Source organism: Pipistrellus kuhlii, unplaced genomic scaffold (assembly GCF_014108245.1).
Source record: "Pipistrellus kuhlii isolate mPipKuh1 unplaced genomic scaffold, mPipKuh1.p scaffold_m20_p_3, whole genome shotgun sequence".
NCBI lineage: Eukaryota > Metazoa > Chordata > Mammalia > Chiroptera > Vespertilionidae > Pipistrellus > Pipistrellus kuhlii.
In genome coordinates, this window is record NW_023425529.1 from 23,976,093 (window position 1) to 23,988,498 (window position 12,406).

General features: G+C 43.6%; 1 protein-coding gene across 31 annotated transcripts in view; it reads left to right on the top strand.

Annotated features, from left to right (window-relative positions):
* Positions 1–1,051: 1,051 nt before the first annotated feature.
* PLEKHA5 (pleckstrin homology domain containing A5) overlaps positions 1,052–12,406 on the top strand; it is a 203,807-nt gene continuing 192,452 nt past the window's right edge. For 7 of the 31 annotated variants that reach the window (XR_006742798.1, XR_006742797.1, XM_036459076.2 and 4 more), the window contains exons 1-3: positions 1,052–1,283; positions 1,444–1,523; positions 3,788–3,845. Coding sequence is in view for 29 of the 31 variants with exons in the window: in XM_036459076.2 (XP_036314969.1) it covers positions 1,192–1,283; positions 1,444–1,523; positions 3,788–3,845 (230 nt within the window). In the remaining 2 variants the exon portion in view is untranslated. Of the gene's footprint in view, positions 1,284–1,443; positions 1,524–3,787; positions 3,846–8,278; positions 8,464–9,384; positions 9,509–12,406 lie in introns of those variants that run through there. The other 24 variants (XM_036459059.2, XM_036459061.2, XM_036459062.2 and 21 more) reach the window with 11 other exon arrangements.

A 12,406-nucleotide genomic window follows, 5' to 3' on the forward strand; every position in this document is an offset into this window, starting at 1 on the left:
TAAGAAGAGGCAAGTATTCCTAAGTTAAGGGAGAAGATCTGATTTGCAGTGAAATCTGTCCTTCTCTGTTCAAAGAACATATAAGGGGTGGGGGTGGGGGAGCAGAGGGGGTAAACAAGATTTTAAAAATAAGTACTATAGCAGTGTGGTTGTACAAATAAGACTTTTGAAATACTGGAGCCTAAATACCAAATTCAGGCTTTGCCACTCACTACTACGACCTTGGGCAAGTTGCTGTTTCTATCCACCTCATTTTCCCCCCATTCAGAAAATGGGCATTATGATAGCATCTGTAGGGCTGATATGGGGATTTAAAACTTACACCCTTTCAAGGACTCTGCAGAATGAGCTTTTATTGTAATTTATGGGAGATAAGAAAAAGTGGAAATCCAGATTGACAAACAGTGAATCTTTTTTTTTTTTTTTTAATGTAAGAGAAAAAGCAAGTTTTTATTTTATAAGACATTCCATGATGGAAGGGGCCTGGGAAGGGGCACATCTGTTTTTTTTTCTCCAAGTCTGAATCCACTTACAGTTCACCGATCTGATCACTCATCCAACCTTGGATATAATCTGGCGCACAAAACACACACAACAGGAAAAGCCTCCCGAGTGCTTTCATGAAAACAGCTTTTCTATTTTCCAGACACACACACATACACGATAGGGGGGAAAAAATCTCTCTGGGAGCCAACGGGTCTTCTAAAACAAAGCCCCAGCGCCGGGCTTTTGTTGCTGGAACTGAGTGCCCTCCGGAGCGCGGGGACCGCGGGGCTCGCGCTCCCCTCCCCGCGCGCGCCGGGCCGGGCAGCCTGGGGCGCAGCCCCGGGGGCAGAGCGCGGTCCCGGCTGCTTCTCCCCATCGATCCCGGAACCTGCGCCCGGCGCGGGGGGCGGGGGCGCCCGGGGCGCGGGAGGGAGGGGGCTGGGCGCGCGCGCGGCGCCGCCCTCCGGCTCTGCCCCCGAGCGCGCGCGGCGGGGCGGCCGGGGCCGCGGGGATGCGGAGGGGCCGGACCCAGCGGCGGCGGCGGCGGCGGGGCGGGCGCCGCCCGAGGGGGTAGCGCGGGGGCGCGCCGGGCTGGGGCGCGCGCTCCGGCCGCGCTCGCTCCGCGCTCCCTCGCTCTCTCGCTCGCTCCCTCCTCCCGGAGAAGGCGGCGGCGGCGGCGGCGGCGGCGGCGGCTGGGGATCAGACATGGCGGCGGATCTGAACCTGGAGTGGGTCTGCTCCCTGCCCCGCTCCTGGACCTACGGGATCACCAGGGGCGGCCGCGTCTTCTTCATCAAGTAAAGAGCCGGGGGGCGGCGCGGGGGCCCGGCGGGCTGGCGGGGACGGGTGCGGGGTGTGGGGCGGAGGGCGAGCGGGGTCTGCGCCGCCCCGGTCCCCCCGGGGCTCCGCGCCCCCCGCTCACGCCCGGGCTCTGCCCCTCTCTCTGTCCCCCCGCAGCGAGGAGGCCAAGAGCACCACCTGGCTGCACCCCGTCACCGGCGAGGCCGTGGTCACCGGCCACCGGCGCCAGAGCACAGGTAACCCCGGCCGCCGGGCCCGAGCGGAGTTGGGCTCCGCCGGGAGGAGGAGGCGGCAGAGCCCGGCCGCCCGCCCGCCCGCCCCCCGGCAACCTGCCCCGCGCCGCGGCCCCGCATCCTCCCCGGTGTCCGGGCGCCCCTCTGCCCCGCAGCCTCTCCTCGCCACTTGGAGACGGCGCCCTCTCCCCATCCCAACCTGGACACCCCCAATCCACCAGCCCCCTCTCCCCGGAACCCGGAGGGGTTCCTCCTGCAGCCCCTCCTGAACCCCTCTACTCCCTTCCCAAACCCCAATAAACCTTTAGGAAGTCCTTTCCCGCGCCCCTCCCTGCAGCCCGGGACCCTGCCCTGGTCCGCGGGATCCTGTCTTCACACCCCCTCCTGCCTCCTGGAGAGCTGCCTCCTGCGGGCGGCCTTCTCTCCTCCTCCTCTTCTTCCTCCTCCTCCTCCTCTCCTCGGTGGGCTCTGTGGGTAGGTAGCTGGTGGAGAAGGCAGAGAGAGGAGTTTGGGGGTGCTGCGAGCTCCCTGGAAACGCCGGGCGCTTGGCTCGCCCTCCTGCCCCAGGAGGAGGCGTGTGCAGCCGCCGTCGCCGGCCGGCCCGATTCAAAGTCCCCGGCGGCCGCGCAGAAGCTGCCCCGGCCGCCAGGAGGCGGGCAAGGGGGTGCCCCCTGGGTGGGCGTTTGTGCCCCGGTTGGAGGGGGTCGGCGGGGAAGCAGATCTCTCTCCCCGATGCCTTTGGCGGCAGCTTGTTTGCACGCTCACTTGTGCGTGGAGCTGGAGCAGGGCTGGCTGCGGCTCCAGTGCCGGTCTGGCTTTCTTTTGTCATTCTTTGTTTACATTCGTGAAACTTGTTTGCCTTTGAAATGGAACATGTGTTCTCGTCACTGGCCTGCCTCTCAGGCTGGTGGTTTGGAGAGAGGCTGGAGAGCAGTTTGGGTCGGAGGGGAGGCCGGCTCCAGCAGTGTTTTAGGGAGCTGTCTTCTCTCTCTCTCTCTCTCTCTCTCTCTCTCTCTCTCTCTCTCTCTCTCTCTCAACTCTGGGGTTCTGTGACTCCCCAAGTGGCCAGGGTGTTATTGGACAAACCTGCCTTTTCTCTATTAAATCCGGAGTGCACCAAAAGTGACTAATGTCTTCTAAATTTGCAAAAAGGTGGAGGAGGAAAAGGGAAGGTTAGCGTCGCAAACATGAGATTACATTTTTAAAAAGGCATTTCTGACTAATCACACCGTCATGTTTAACTCCCCGGAGCAGTCTCCGACTTAAATATAACCTTTCGATGGTTTGCATAGATATTTCAACTTTGCTGCTGGCCCCTTTGCCCTATGGATAGTAACACATTTATTTCAGAAGACGATATAGTATTTGAAGTTATTTAACTTAATTGTCTTGTGGAATTGTTTTTCTTGCTTATTTTGGTTATGGGCATCCCATATTTACCCGCTTAGATTTGATAACTTTGACACCACGGGAAAATTTTATTCTCAGATAATTTCACATTCTTTTTTTTTTTTTTAATGATCTTTTTTGTTTCTGGCTTGGTTTTACTTTGCTTTGATTCTGGTTTTGTACACATGTCAGTGCTTTTTGTTTCCGAGAGAGACTGATTAAACCCAAGCTACTAGTCATTTATAAATAATATGCAATAAAGTCACCATGGTTCATCTGAATTACTTGGGACTTTAATTCTCTTAAAGTGAAGTCTATAGAAACACACATGTATAAGTATGTGAAGTCCCGATTTCTTTCCTCTAATTTTATGTTTAGGAAGTACTTTCTCATCAGTGACACTTCCTGGATGGGTTTATTAATATAGCCGAAAGGAATGGCCTTAAATAGACACAGAATACCTAAGAAGAAGCAGGTGTTACCTTTTATGGACAGGGCTTTTTTTTGGTTTGTGTTTTTTTGCCAGCTGCTCAGGGTTATTTCACCTAAGATTAGAAGATTTGGTTTTTGGGTGTCAACATAAGTCCCTTTCATTCTGATCTTTAAACTATATGATCGTATCAGGTAATCTCTAATAGAGTGAGAGATTATTAATATTGAGTTGCTTTTCTGATGGCTTTCGATTTGAATTGCCATTTCCCTAAAAATGATATTATATCTACTCTGTTTTATTACCAGCCTAACACATTTTTTTTTTGTTAGAAACCTACTTAAGAAATGCAAATAACTGTCCATGAAAACGAATGATTAAAATGGATTAAGACTTATTTTGCTATTCCATTGAAGTAATACTAATTGTGAAATGTATGTTTTTTTAGATTTGCCCACTGGCTGGGAAGAAGCATATACTTTTGAAGGTGCAAGATACTATATAAAGTGAGTTTTTCTTTCTATTATGGGGTTTTTTTCCCTTGGTAATTCGAATGTTGTGATTAATCTTCAGTTGAAGAGTTAGTGTATGTGTAGATAGGCTTATGATTCTTAAAAATTTTTTTGTATAATAGGGCCTTTCCCCCTTCATATGGTGGTGTAATTTTGAGAGAAAAGATGACACTCTTTGTTGCATGTTATTTGCCTGGGCATACATGGATTTGGCAATGACATCACGTATGCCCACAATTACGTTTCTGGTCTTTCTGATTACTGGGTGATAATAGTATTATAATATTTTGGTCTTTAGCATGTCATCTTCCCCCCCCCCCCCCCCCCTTTGAATGTGAATTTTGTTCCTGTGTTTTTTGTTCCATGCTGTTAAGAAGTAGCAGAAGTGATGGAAAGCTAGGTTACAGTTGGATGAGCAACATCAGGGCTGAAAGTGAAAACAAATAAACTGGTACTGAATATTTCACAAATGCCTGCCGAGCATTGTTTGTAACCTGCCTCGGTATTTAAATATATCTAAGTTTTTGTAAAATAGATCTAACTGTGTTACCGATGTCTGTGATTGAGTAAAAGGCTTTCGGTGGAGCATGCAGAGGAGGGATGACCAGCCAGTCTTGACCTTTGAACTAATTCTATGAACTATCGAACTAATTTCTATGCACCATTAACTTGGTAGTACTTAGACACAAATGCAATGCTTGAGGGCAAATACCGGTATGTAGGAAAAATTTTTATCTCCCAAGGGAAAATAAAGGTGGTTTCATATTTACTTCAAACTAGAAGCTCGAAGAGCATGCTTTTTTGTCATTTAAAATTTTTTGCTTAAAGCTAAGGAACTGAAGCTTGAAGGATAATATAAGATTTGCCTGAGATGTCAGTAGTTTACTCATAATAATAGATACCCAGCTAGAGTTACCTTTATTTCCTCGGTTCCTGTAAGGTATTTTTAATTTTTACCAAGTGACATTTTTTAAGAGGATGCCATACTAACATTAAATTACCATTGCTTGTATGGCTTTAACATTTTTTAGAATGATATTCATATAAAATGTCAAGGGATATTTATAGGTATTAGGAATGCTTGCTTTTGGACATAGAATAGAGAAAGCACAAATGTGGTACTACTGGATATTTTTCAATTACATTTTTTATTTGGAGATTGTGTGATACACTATTAGATGGCCTAAAAGCTAAAGTAAAAGGCTTTCGGTGGAGCATGCAGAGGAGGGATGACCAGCCAGTCATGTGCAGAGTCATGAAAGTATTTTTTTTCTAGTGCTTATTGTCTTAATTTAAGGTGAGTGTTTATTGGCATGAAAAGGGATGCTTCTTTTATTTATTTTTTTATGTAGTCTTAATGCTTCTGAAGATGTTCATTTATTTCTGTCCAATATCATTTTAACTAAGCTTCACTGACTTATAAAAATAGGAGTGACACAACAATCCTCAATGTTTTAATTTCTGAGATTGTGTACATTCTTAGATGAATGTTTATTTGAGAGTACACAATGTTATTCTGTATGTTTTACTTTAGAACTAAGCTGCTTAAGAGACTGAGTTTTCTCTTGTTTTACTAGCCATTGTGATTAGACCTACTTTGATGTTGACTTAAATAAGAATTTTCTTTTGAGTGTCATGCCTAAGTAAGTTTCTCAGGAAAATGAGGGACAGTTAAGTAAGCTGTAATTTTACTTTAATTCCGAGGACCTTTTAAGACTAGTCCTTTTTAATCATTTAGTATTAAGAGACATCTGATAATTGTGTCTAAAAGTAACAATAAATAATTTAGGTTATAAAAGCAATTTTTTCCAAAATTGAGCATTTATAGAAGCACATCACTCATTGAACTTATTTTATATACAATTTATGATTTGTTGAGTGGTACATAGGTTTTTCCTTCCTGGGTTATATCAGAAGACTAATTTCTTTTAAGTTTAGTTGTATTCCCAATGTAGACTGTAATTTCCTGGAAACTTTTTACTTGTGTTGTTTTGAGCAATTAGGGATGCGTTGCCATTTTAATATGATGGCACTACTTTTATCTTAAAAGCTTACAGTTTACAAAGCGCTTGCCACATATATTACCACGTCCGAATCGCATTTTAATCATGAAAGAAGGAGGAAGAATTACTATGTTCATGGTCACACCATGCAATAAAATAACAGAAACATGCCTTTGGAACTTAACAGCCTGCAAAGATAGCAAGATGAGAAACAGCAGGAACAGGAACTATATTTAGAATGTTCTGAGTAGAAGAAAGGATAGGAATCTGAAGTAGGGAAGTGATTAATGTCGGCGAATGTGATTTCTCTTTGTTGGTTCTTAGATGAAGAAAAGACATTGATCAGATTATAAGAAAAAGAGGTGATGCAGTAAGCAGAGTGGATTTTTGTTCACATGCGAAGAGGGAAGATGGGCCAAAAACAGGTCCATCAACCTCTTGCTTATTGCTAATCATGTGTTCCTGGGAGGCTCCCTTAGCGAGAAGGGAGATCTAGAGAACTTGAGGAACATTTAACTCTCAAATTCTTTCTCTCTGGAACATACCTTGGCTATTGCTCAAAAGGGCAGATTGCCAAAAAGCATTATCTTCGGATAATGGTTTGATATTGACCGTGGGATCAATGTGTGTGGTAAGGCACCCGAGCTGGGAAGAGTCAGAAGAGCTGGACAGTAGTCTTAAACCTCTCAATCACTTTGGAGTTGTCTTCACAACTGTCTTGTTTTTATTTTTAATTCCCCATTCACCCTCTCTTACCTCCCCCTACCCATCTGTCTTCACATCTTTATATAAGGCTGGCTGAAAAAGGCAACTTATGAATCCTATTCCACTTTGCCCGACTAGCATGGCTCAGTGGTTGAGCGTTGACCTATGAACCAGGAGGTCACGGTTTGATTCCCAGTCAGGGCGCATGCCATGGTTGCAGGCTCCATCCTCAGTGGGGGGGTGACTGGGGAGAGTGTCCAGGAGGCAGCCAATGGATGATTCTCATCATTGATGTTTCTCTCTTTCTCTCTCTCTTCCCCTCCCTTCCTCTCTGAAATCAATAAAAACATATTTTAAAAAGGAAAGAAAATAGTTTTTAAAAATAAATAAATTCTATCCCATTTTTAAAATTTTTTGGATTTTACACTATTTTGGGAATTTACAATAATCTACAAAATAATGGACTCCCAGTTACCAAGAAGAGGCGTTGTGGGAAACTGGGAAAGCTACTTAGCTTCCCTATCTTGCTTAACTATGTTAGCCTCTCTCTCTCACCTTTTACAGACAGCCACAGATAAGCACGAAGCCACAGTGGCAGGGCTGTGCGGGCTTGCTTTCGGTTGCTGCAGTTTGTACTTTGTACGCATCTTCCCTGCAGAGCTGCAGGAAGCAAGTTAATCATGTTCATGTCAACAAAGGGCCTGGTTAGAGTAGGGGTTGTACAGATATGCGTTGGATAAATTAGTTTATGTTTATATACACTTTTTGAATTGGTTTTTAATAAAAGTTTATAGTTGGGTAGCAGAATATGTTCTATAGAGAATGTATTTTACTCTAAATCCCTAAGGCCAAAAAATGTTGGTATTTGAAAATTAACTTATCACAAATGTAGGTATTTAATACTTTTCATTTTTTTCTGGGAAACCTTTTCCTGTGTACCTGAAGCCGGCCAACCTGTAGATTATCATATTACGTGTGTGTGTGTGTGTGTGTGTAAATACATGTACACGGAGTTTGATTTTGATTACTGAGTTTCTTTATTGCTTTTAAAACTTAATTCATGCTCTTTGTCTTTAGAAATAATTGTTAGTGAGCTTCATAATTTATAAAGTGTAGCTTAAAATAGTCAATGCCTTAGCCCATAAAGTACAGAAAATAATTTTACATGTTTAGAAATTATAAAGCTTTCTGCTTACTCCTTGAAAATAACACTTAATGATGCCGTAACGACAGGTCACGGTAACTTAAATGGATGTGTCATTGACTGTTCCTTTGTTGTTTCATAAGCTTTGAGATGGTTAACTTAAAGTGCCGGTGAGTCTTAAAACAATGTCCTCTGAATAGTGAGAAACTTTGTTCTGATTATTTAAAGGTCATTGTTTTATGTGGCAGGATGGGAGATGAAAAAAAAGTCATTGTAGGATAATAAAATAGTATGTAAATTTTGAGGTTATATTTTCTCATACTGCTTTTTCCTTGGCTTAGATTTTTTTTTTTTTTTCAGTTCTGAAAATTGAACTTCTTAGATATGCAAATAGAGCAGTGTTTGATTTTGACTAATGGAGTTTTATTTCAATATCTGCTATAGCTGCATCTAATGTGTACTGAGAACTTCAAACTAACCTTCAGTGAGGGGAATTTCTTACACGAAGTAGCCGTATAAGGTTGCAGGTGATTTAAAAAAATGTTATGGTTTTTTGTTTTGTTTTGTTTTTTTAGTGTTTCTTCATAGATTACTACAATCCAAAATGTGAATGAAGATGGGAACATAAAATAACTGCTGCAAGAATATTAGGATATATTACTGTGTATTTCATATTTAAAATGTTTGATATATCTTAGTACTGTAATATAATAATTGGATTTTGATTACTAAAGTAATAACTGTATGCCGCTCAGAACAATTAATTGACATTGCATTTCTTTTTTATGTTCATAACAGAGTTCAGACTATAATAAGTAATTCTTATGAGTGTAAAGCGCTTTATACTAATTCAGTAGGCACAACACAACTATGAACAACCTTCCAGGAGTTTGTAGTATAAAGACATGTATTAAAAAAGGGCGATGGTGTGGGAATGACAAATTTATATAATGCTGGGCATTTCAGCATAGCATTAAATTAATTTAAATCTTCACAGTAGCCTTTTGGGTTTTTTTTGTGTGTGTTTTTTTCAGATGATGAAACTGAAACTTAAAGAGGTTAAGGACCAATTGTAGGTCATACACCTTCACTGCTAGACACTAGCATTCGAATTAAGGGCTCTGGGCTAAAACTCTTCTGCACCTAAAAAAATCTGCTGGGGCTGGGCAGCATGAGCAGGTTCTTTTATCCCTCCATAAGGAGATTGCTTGGAACTAGAAGCATTCTTTCATAGAAACAAATGCAGTGGTAGGTAATTGGCTGAGCCTACAAATAAAAGCTTATTTAACCTTCCAGAAACCTGTTGACTAGTCTTATATATTGGCAGGGTCTTAGAATTTGGTCATATCTTTTCATGCACTCAGGAGTGCCTAGTAAATATCACGCGCTATTCTAGGAACTTAGAAATTAAAAGGGGAACACACTCTAAGGACCCTGCCTTCCTGAAGCCTGCATTCTAGTAAGAGGAAAACATTAAAACAAAAAATAGTGGGGGGGAATGTGATTTTTAAAATGGCAGCTTCATAAAGGGAAAGAAGAGTGTTCTGTGACAAATTAGGAAAGTTTATCATTAACAGTGGTGTTTCAATGATAAAATGCACTTAAGAGTTTCAAGGTTGGGACACCAGGACTCGCAACCACAGTGAATTTTATTGCGGAATCCCTTTGTCCATCTTTTTAGTCCCAGGACCACTGCTCAAGACCAGGCCTGCTGGTGTCCTCTCCTTGGAATAAAAAGCTTAATGCCCAGAATCTTCAGTCTTCCTCTGAGCAGGCCATGCCCATGGTGACGTGAGGATGCTGGCTCCTACTCTGCGAAGGAGTTAATGGGAAACGAACAAGAGGAGTCGCCACAACTTGAGTGGTGGCATTTTGAGAACCCTCTCTGAATTTCTCCAATGGTTTCCCCCGTGATCTGGATGTTTTTTTCTTATTTGCAAAGCTGGCGTATGTTTAATGAAGGGGGAGACATGAAGAGTAGAAAAAGATAGAATTGGTTAGAAGAGTCAGAGTTGGAAGCCCTGGATGTAAACATCCTTGTCTACCCACCTCTGCCTTGTGAAAGTCATAGAGTTCTTTAGCATTTGTTGACAAATGCCCTTCTTTCATTTTTTTTCCTTTCTCTGACAGATATGCATAAGTTGGGGTTGATGGTGAAAAGGTGTGTGTGTGTGTGTGTGTGTGTGTGTGTGTGGTGTGTGTGGAAATTGGAGTAATAGTGTGAAAAAATGATACTAGTTGTCTGTCAGATGGGCTGGGCTGTCCTAGAAAGGCATGGAGGAAGGAGGCAGGGGTTGCTAGGCCTGGGAATTCACACGGGTTGATCTAAAGGAATGGTAGGATAAACTCATAGGGGTGGGATATATATACAATGTATGTGATGAGTAGTGATAACTACCCTGCTGGTAAATGATGGAGCTGTATTGTGTCTGGTCTTCAAATGTCAGGCTGAACTATTTATTTCCTAGGCAAGCCATGGCAGATGTCTTTTGGTGTAGTATTCATAATGTAGAGTGGAGGTTTTAAGAGAGATTTTTTTTGTAAAAATATATTTTATTCATTTTTTACAGAGAGGAAGGGGAAGGGATAGAGAGTTAGAAACATCGATGAGAGAGAAACATCGATCAGCTGCCTCCTGCACACCCCTTACTGGGGATGTGCCCGCAACCAAGGTACATGCCCTTGACTGGAATCAAACCTGGGACCTTTCAGTCTGCAGGCTGGCGCTCTAACCACTGAGCCAAACCGGTTAGGGCTTAAGAGAGATTTTAATGTAGGCAGTGTGGATTAGAAAGGGACAAGCCTGGAATCAAGGAGACCAATTCTGGCTTCGTTGCTGTAATCCAGGAGACAGATGCTTAAACCAAGTAGCAGTGGGAACAGAAAGGAAGGAGACCATTGATCAAAGATATTAAAAGGGAGTTGACAGGCCTTAGAAATCTTGCTGAGCTAGGAGGCTGACAGAGAAAGGAGAGGTCAAAAGCCACTGTGAGCCTTTGTGTCTGAGTGGCTACAGAAATGATTTGTGTAGGGAGGTGGTGGGGGGCGGGGACACTCTAGGTGGAGGTGTTAATGATGCTTTGATTTTTGAGCTGTTGGGCATAGCACTTTAGGTGGCTAAAATCTGGCCTTTCCAAAGGACTCCCAACATTATTTCCCATCCCTCTCTTATGAACAAGAAACACAACCTCCAGCCCACACAAAAAATCCTCTCTCAGCTACCCAATTGACTGTGTATATACAGAACCAAGTTGGAAATACCATATTCATCCAATCCATTATTTATTTAACAAATACTGAGTATTTACTATGCACGCAGTGGTTTAGGCTTGGTCAGTGAAACAAACATAGACCATACTCTTAAGGAGTTAAATTAGTGGGAGAGTCAATAATAAAATAACCACAAGTATATCATTGTAGACTGTGATAAGCACTATGAAATACACATCATGGTTTGACCAGATAATATGAGAGGACTTGACTCGAGGGGGTTATTGGAAGAGGCCTTTCTCACAAACAGAGAGATGAGCCTGCCTCTGAGAGTTCCGCTGGAGTGGATGAGAGCAGCGAAGTCCCCATGGAGTGGGTCAGGACAGAGCAGTAAGAAAGTCACCTGAAAGATGAGATTGGACCATAACCTGAGTGACAGTATCACCATATCTAAAGAAAGACTTGGGATGGGATTGGCGTGATGTGGGCATTTAGGATAAGGAGTAAAACTGCAGCAGAAGTCGTTGACGTTCCTGTCTACTACGGAAGAGAGAGCAAAGCCAACTGACTTTGGTTATTCAGTCCCAGTGGCAAGATTTTCCAGTCAGTCATTCACTGGTGCTTTCTTCCTTTCATTACTCTTCACCACGTTTTGAACTCAGAATTATATGCCTTGGCAATTAGGATCCATCACTAACCAAAACAGAGCAAAAAGCTCCCCCATGATGAACAAGAGCAGACCCGGAGACAAGGAAGCATAGGCCAGACTGTCGGACCTCAGAGGGAAGGGAGGGGAGAGGAGGAATAAGGGGGAGAGATCAACCAAAGGACTTGTGTGCATGCATATGAGCCTAACCAGAGGTCACGGACAACAGAGAGGCGGGCATGCGTGGGGAGGGGTTTGGGATGGGAATGGGGGGATGAGGACAAATATGTGATACCATAATCAATAAAGAAAAAAAAAATTAAAAAAGAAAAAGAAAAAGCTCTCCCCTTTTGGGGAGTGGGGTGGTAAGGGAGCAAATGTCAGCGTAAACAGATAAGTAAATTGTATAGTATGTAAGAATATACAAATGATATAAGGGGGGAAAAAACTGGGGTAAGAGCAGGAGAGGAGTGATGCGCAAGGAGTATGGGAGAAAAGGGAGGTGAAACGGGAGAACTAGTGCGTGGACTGGAGGGGGGGGGTGGCCCTCATTGGTTGATGTGGTCGGCTGTTGCTCAGGGAGATGAGCCTTTGCAGGTGTGAGCAGAGGAGATCCACCTTCACCCTTTGAAAGGGTCGTTGACGAGATTTTGGGGAGACTAATGCAGCCCCTCCAGAACCAGTTCTGTGCCCCCTCAGATTCTCTCCCTACGCTTCCTAGTTCTTAACAGGATTACGGCTAAATATTTAATATGTAATTGCTATGTTTTGTTTAAGGTGCCATGATGATCAGTTAGCATTGCGTTGATAACAGCTTTCCAGGAGAAAAGGGAGACATGGCCATATT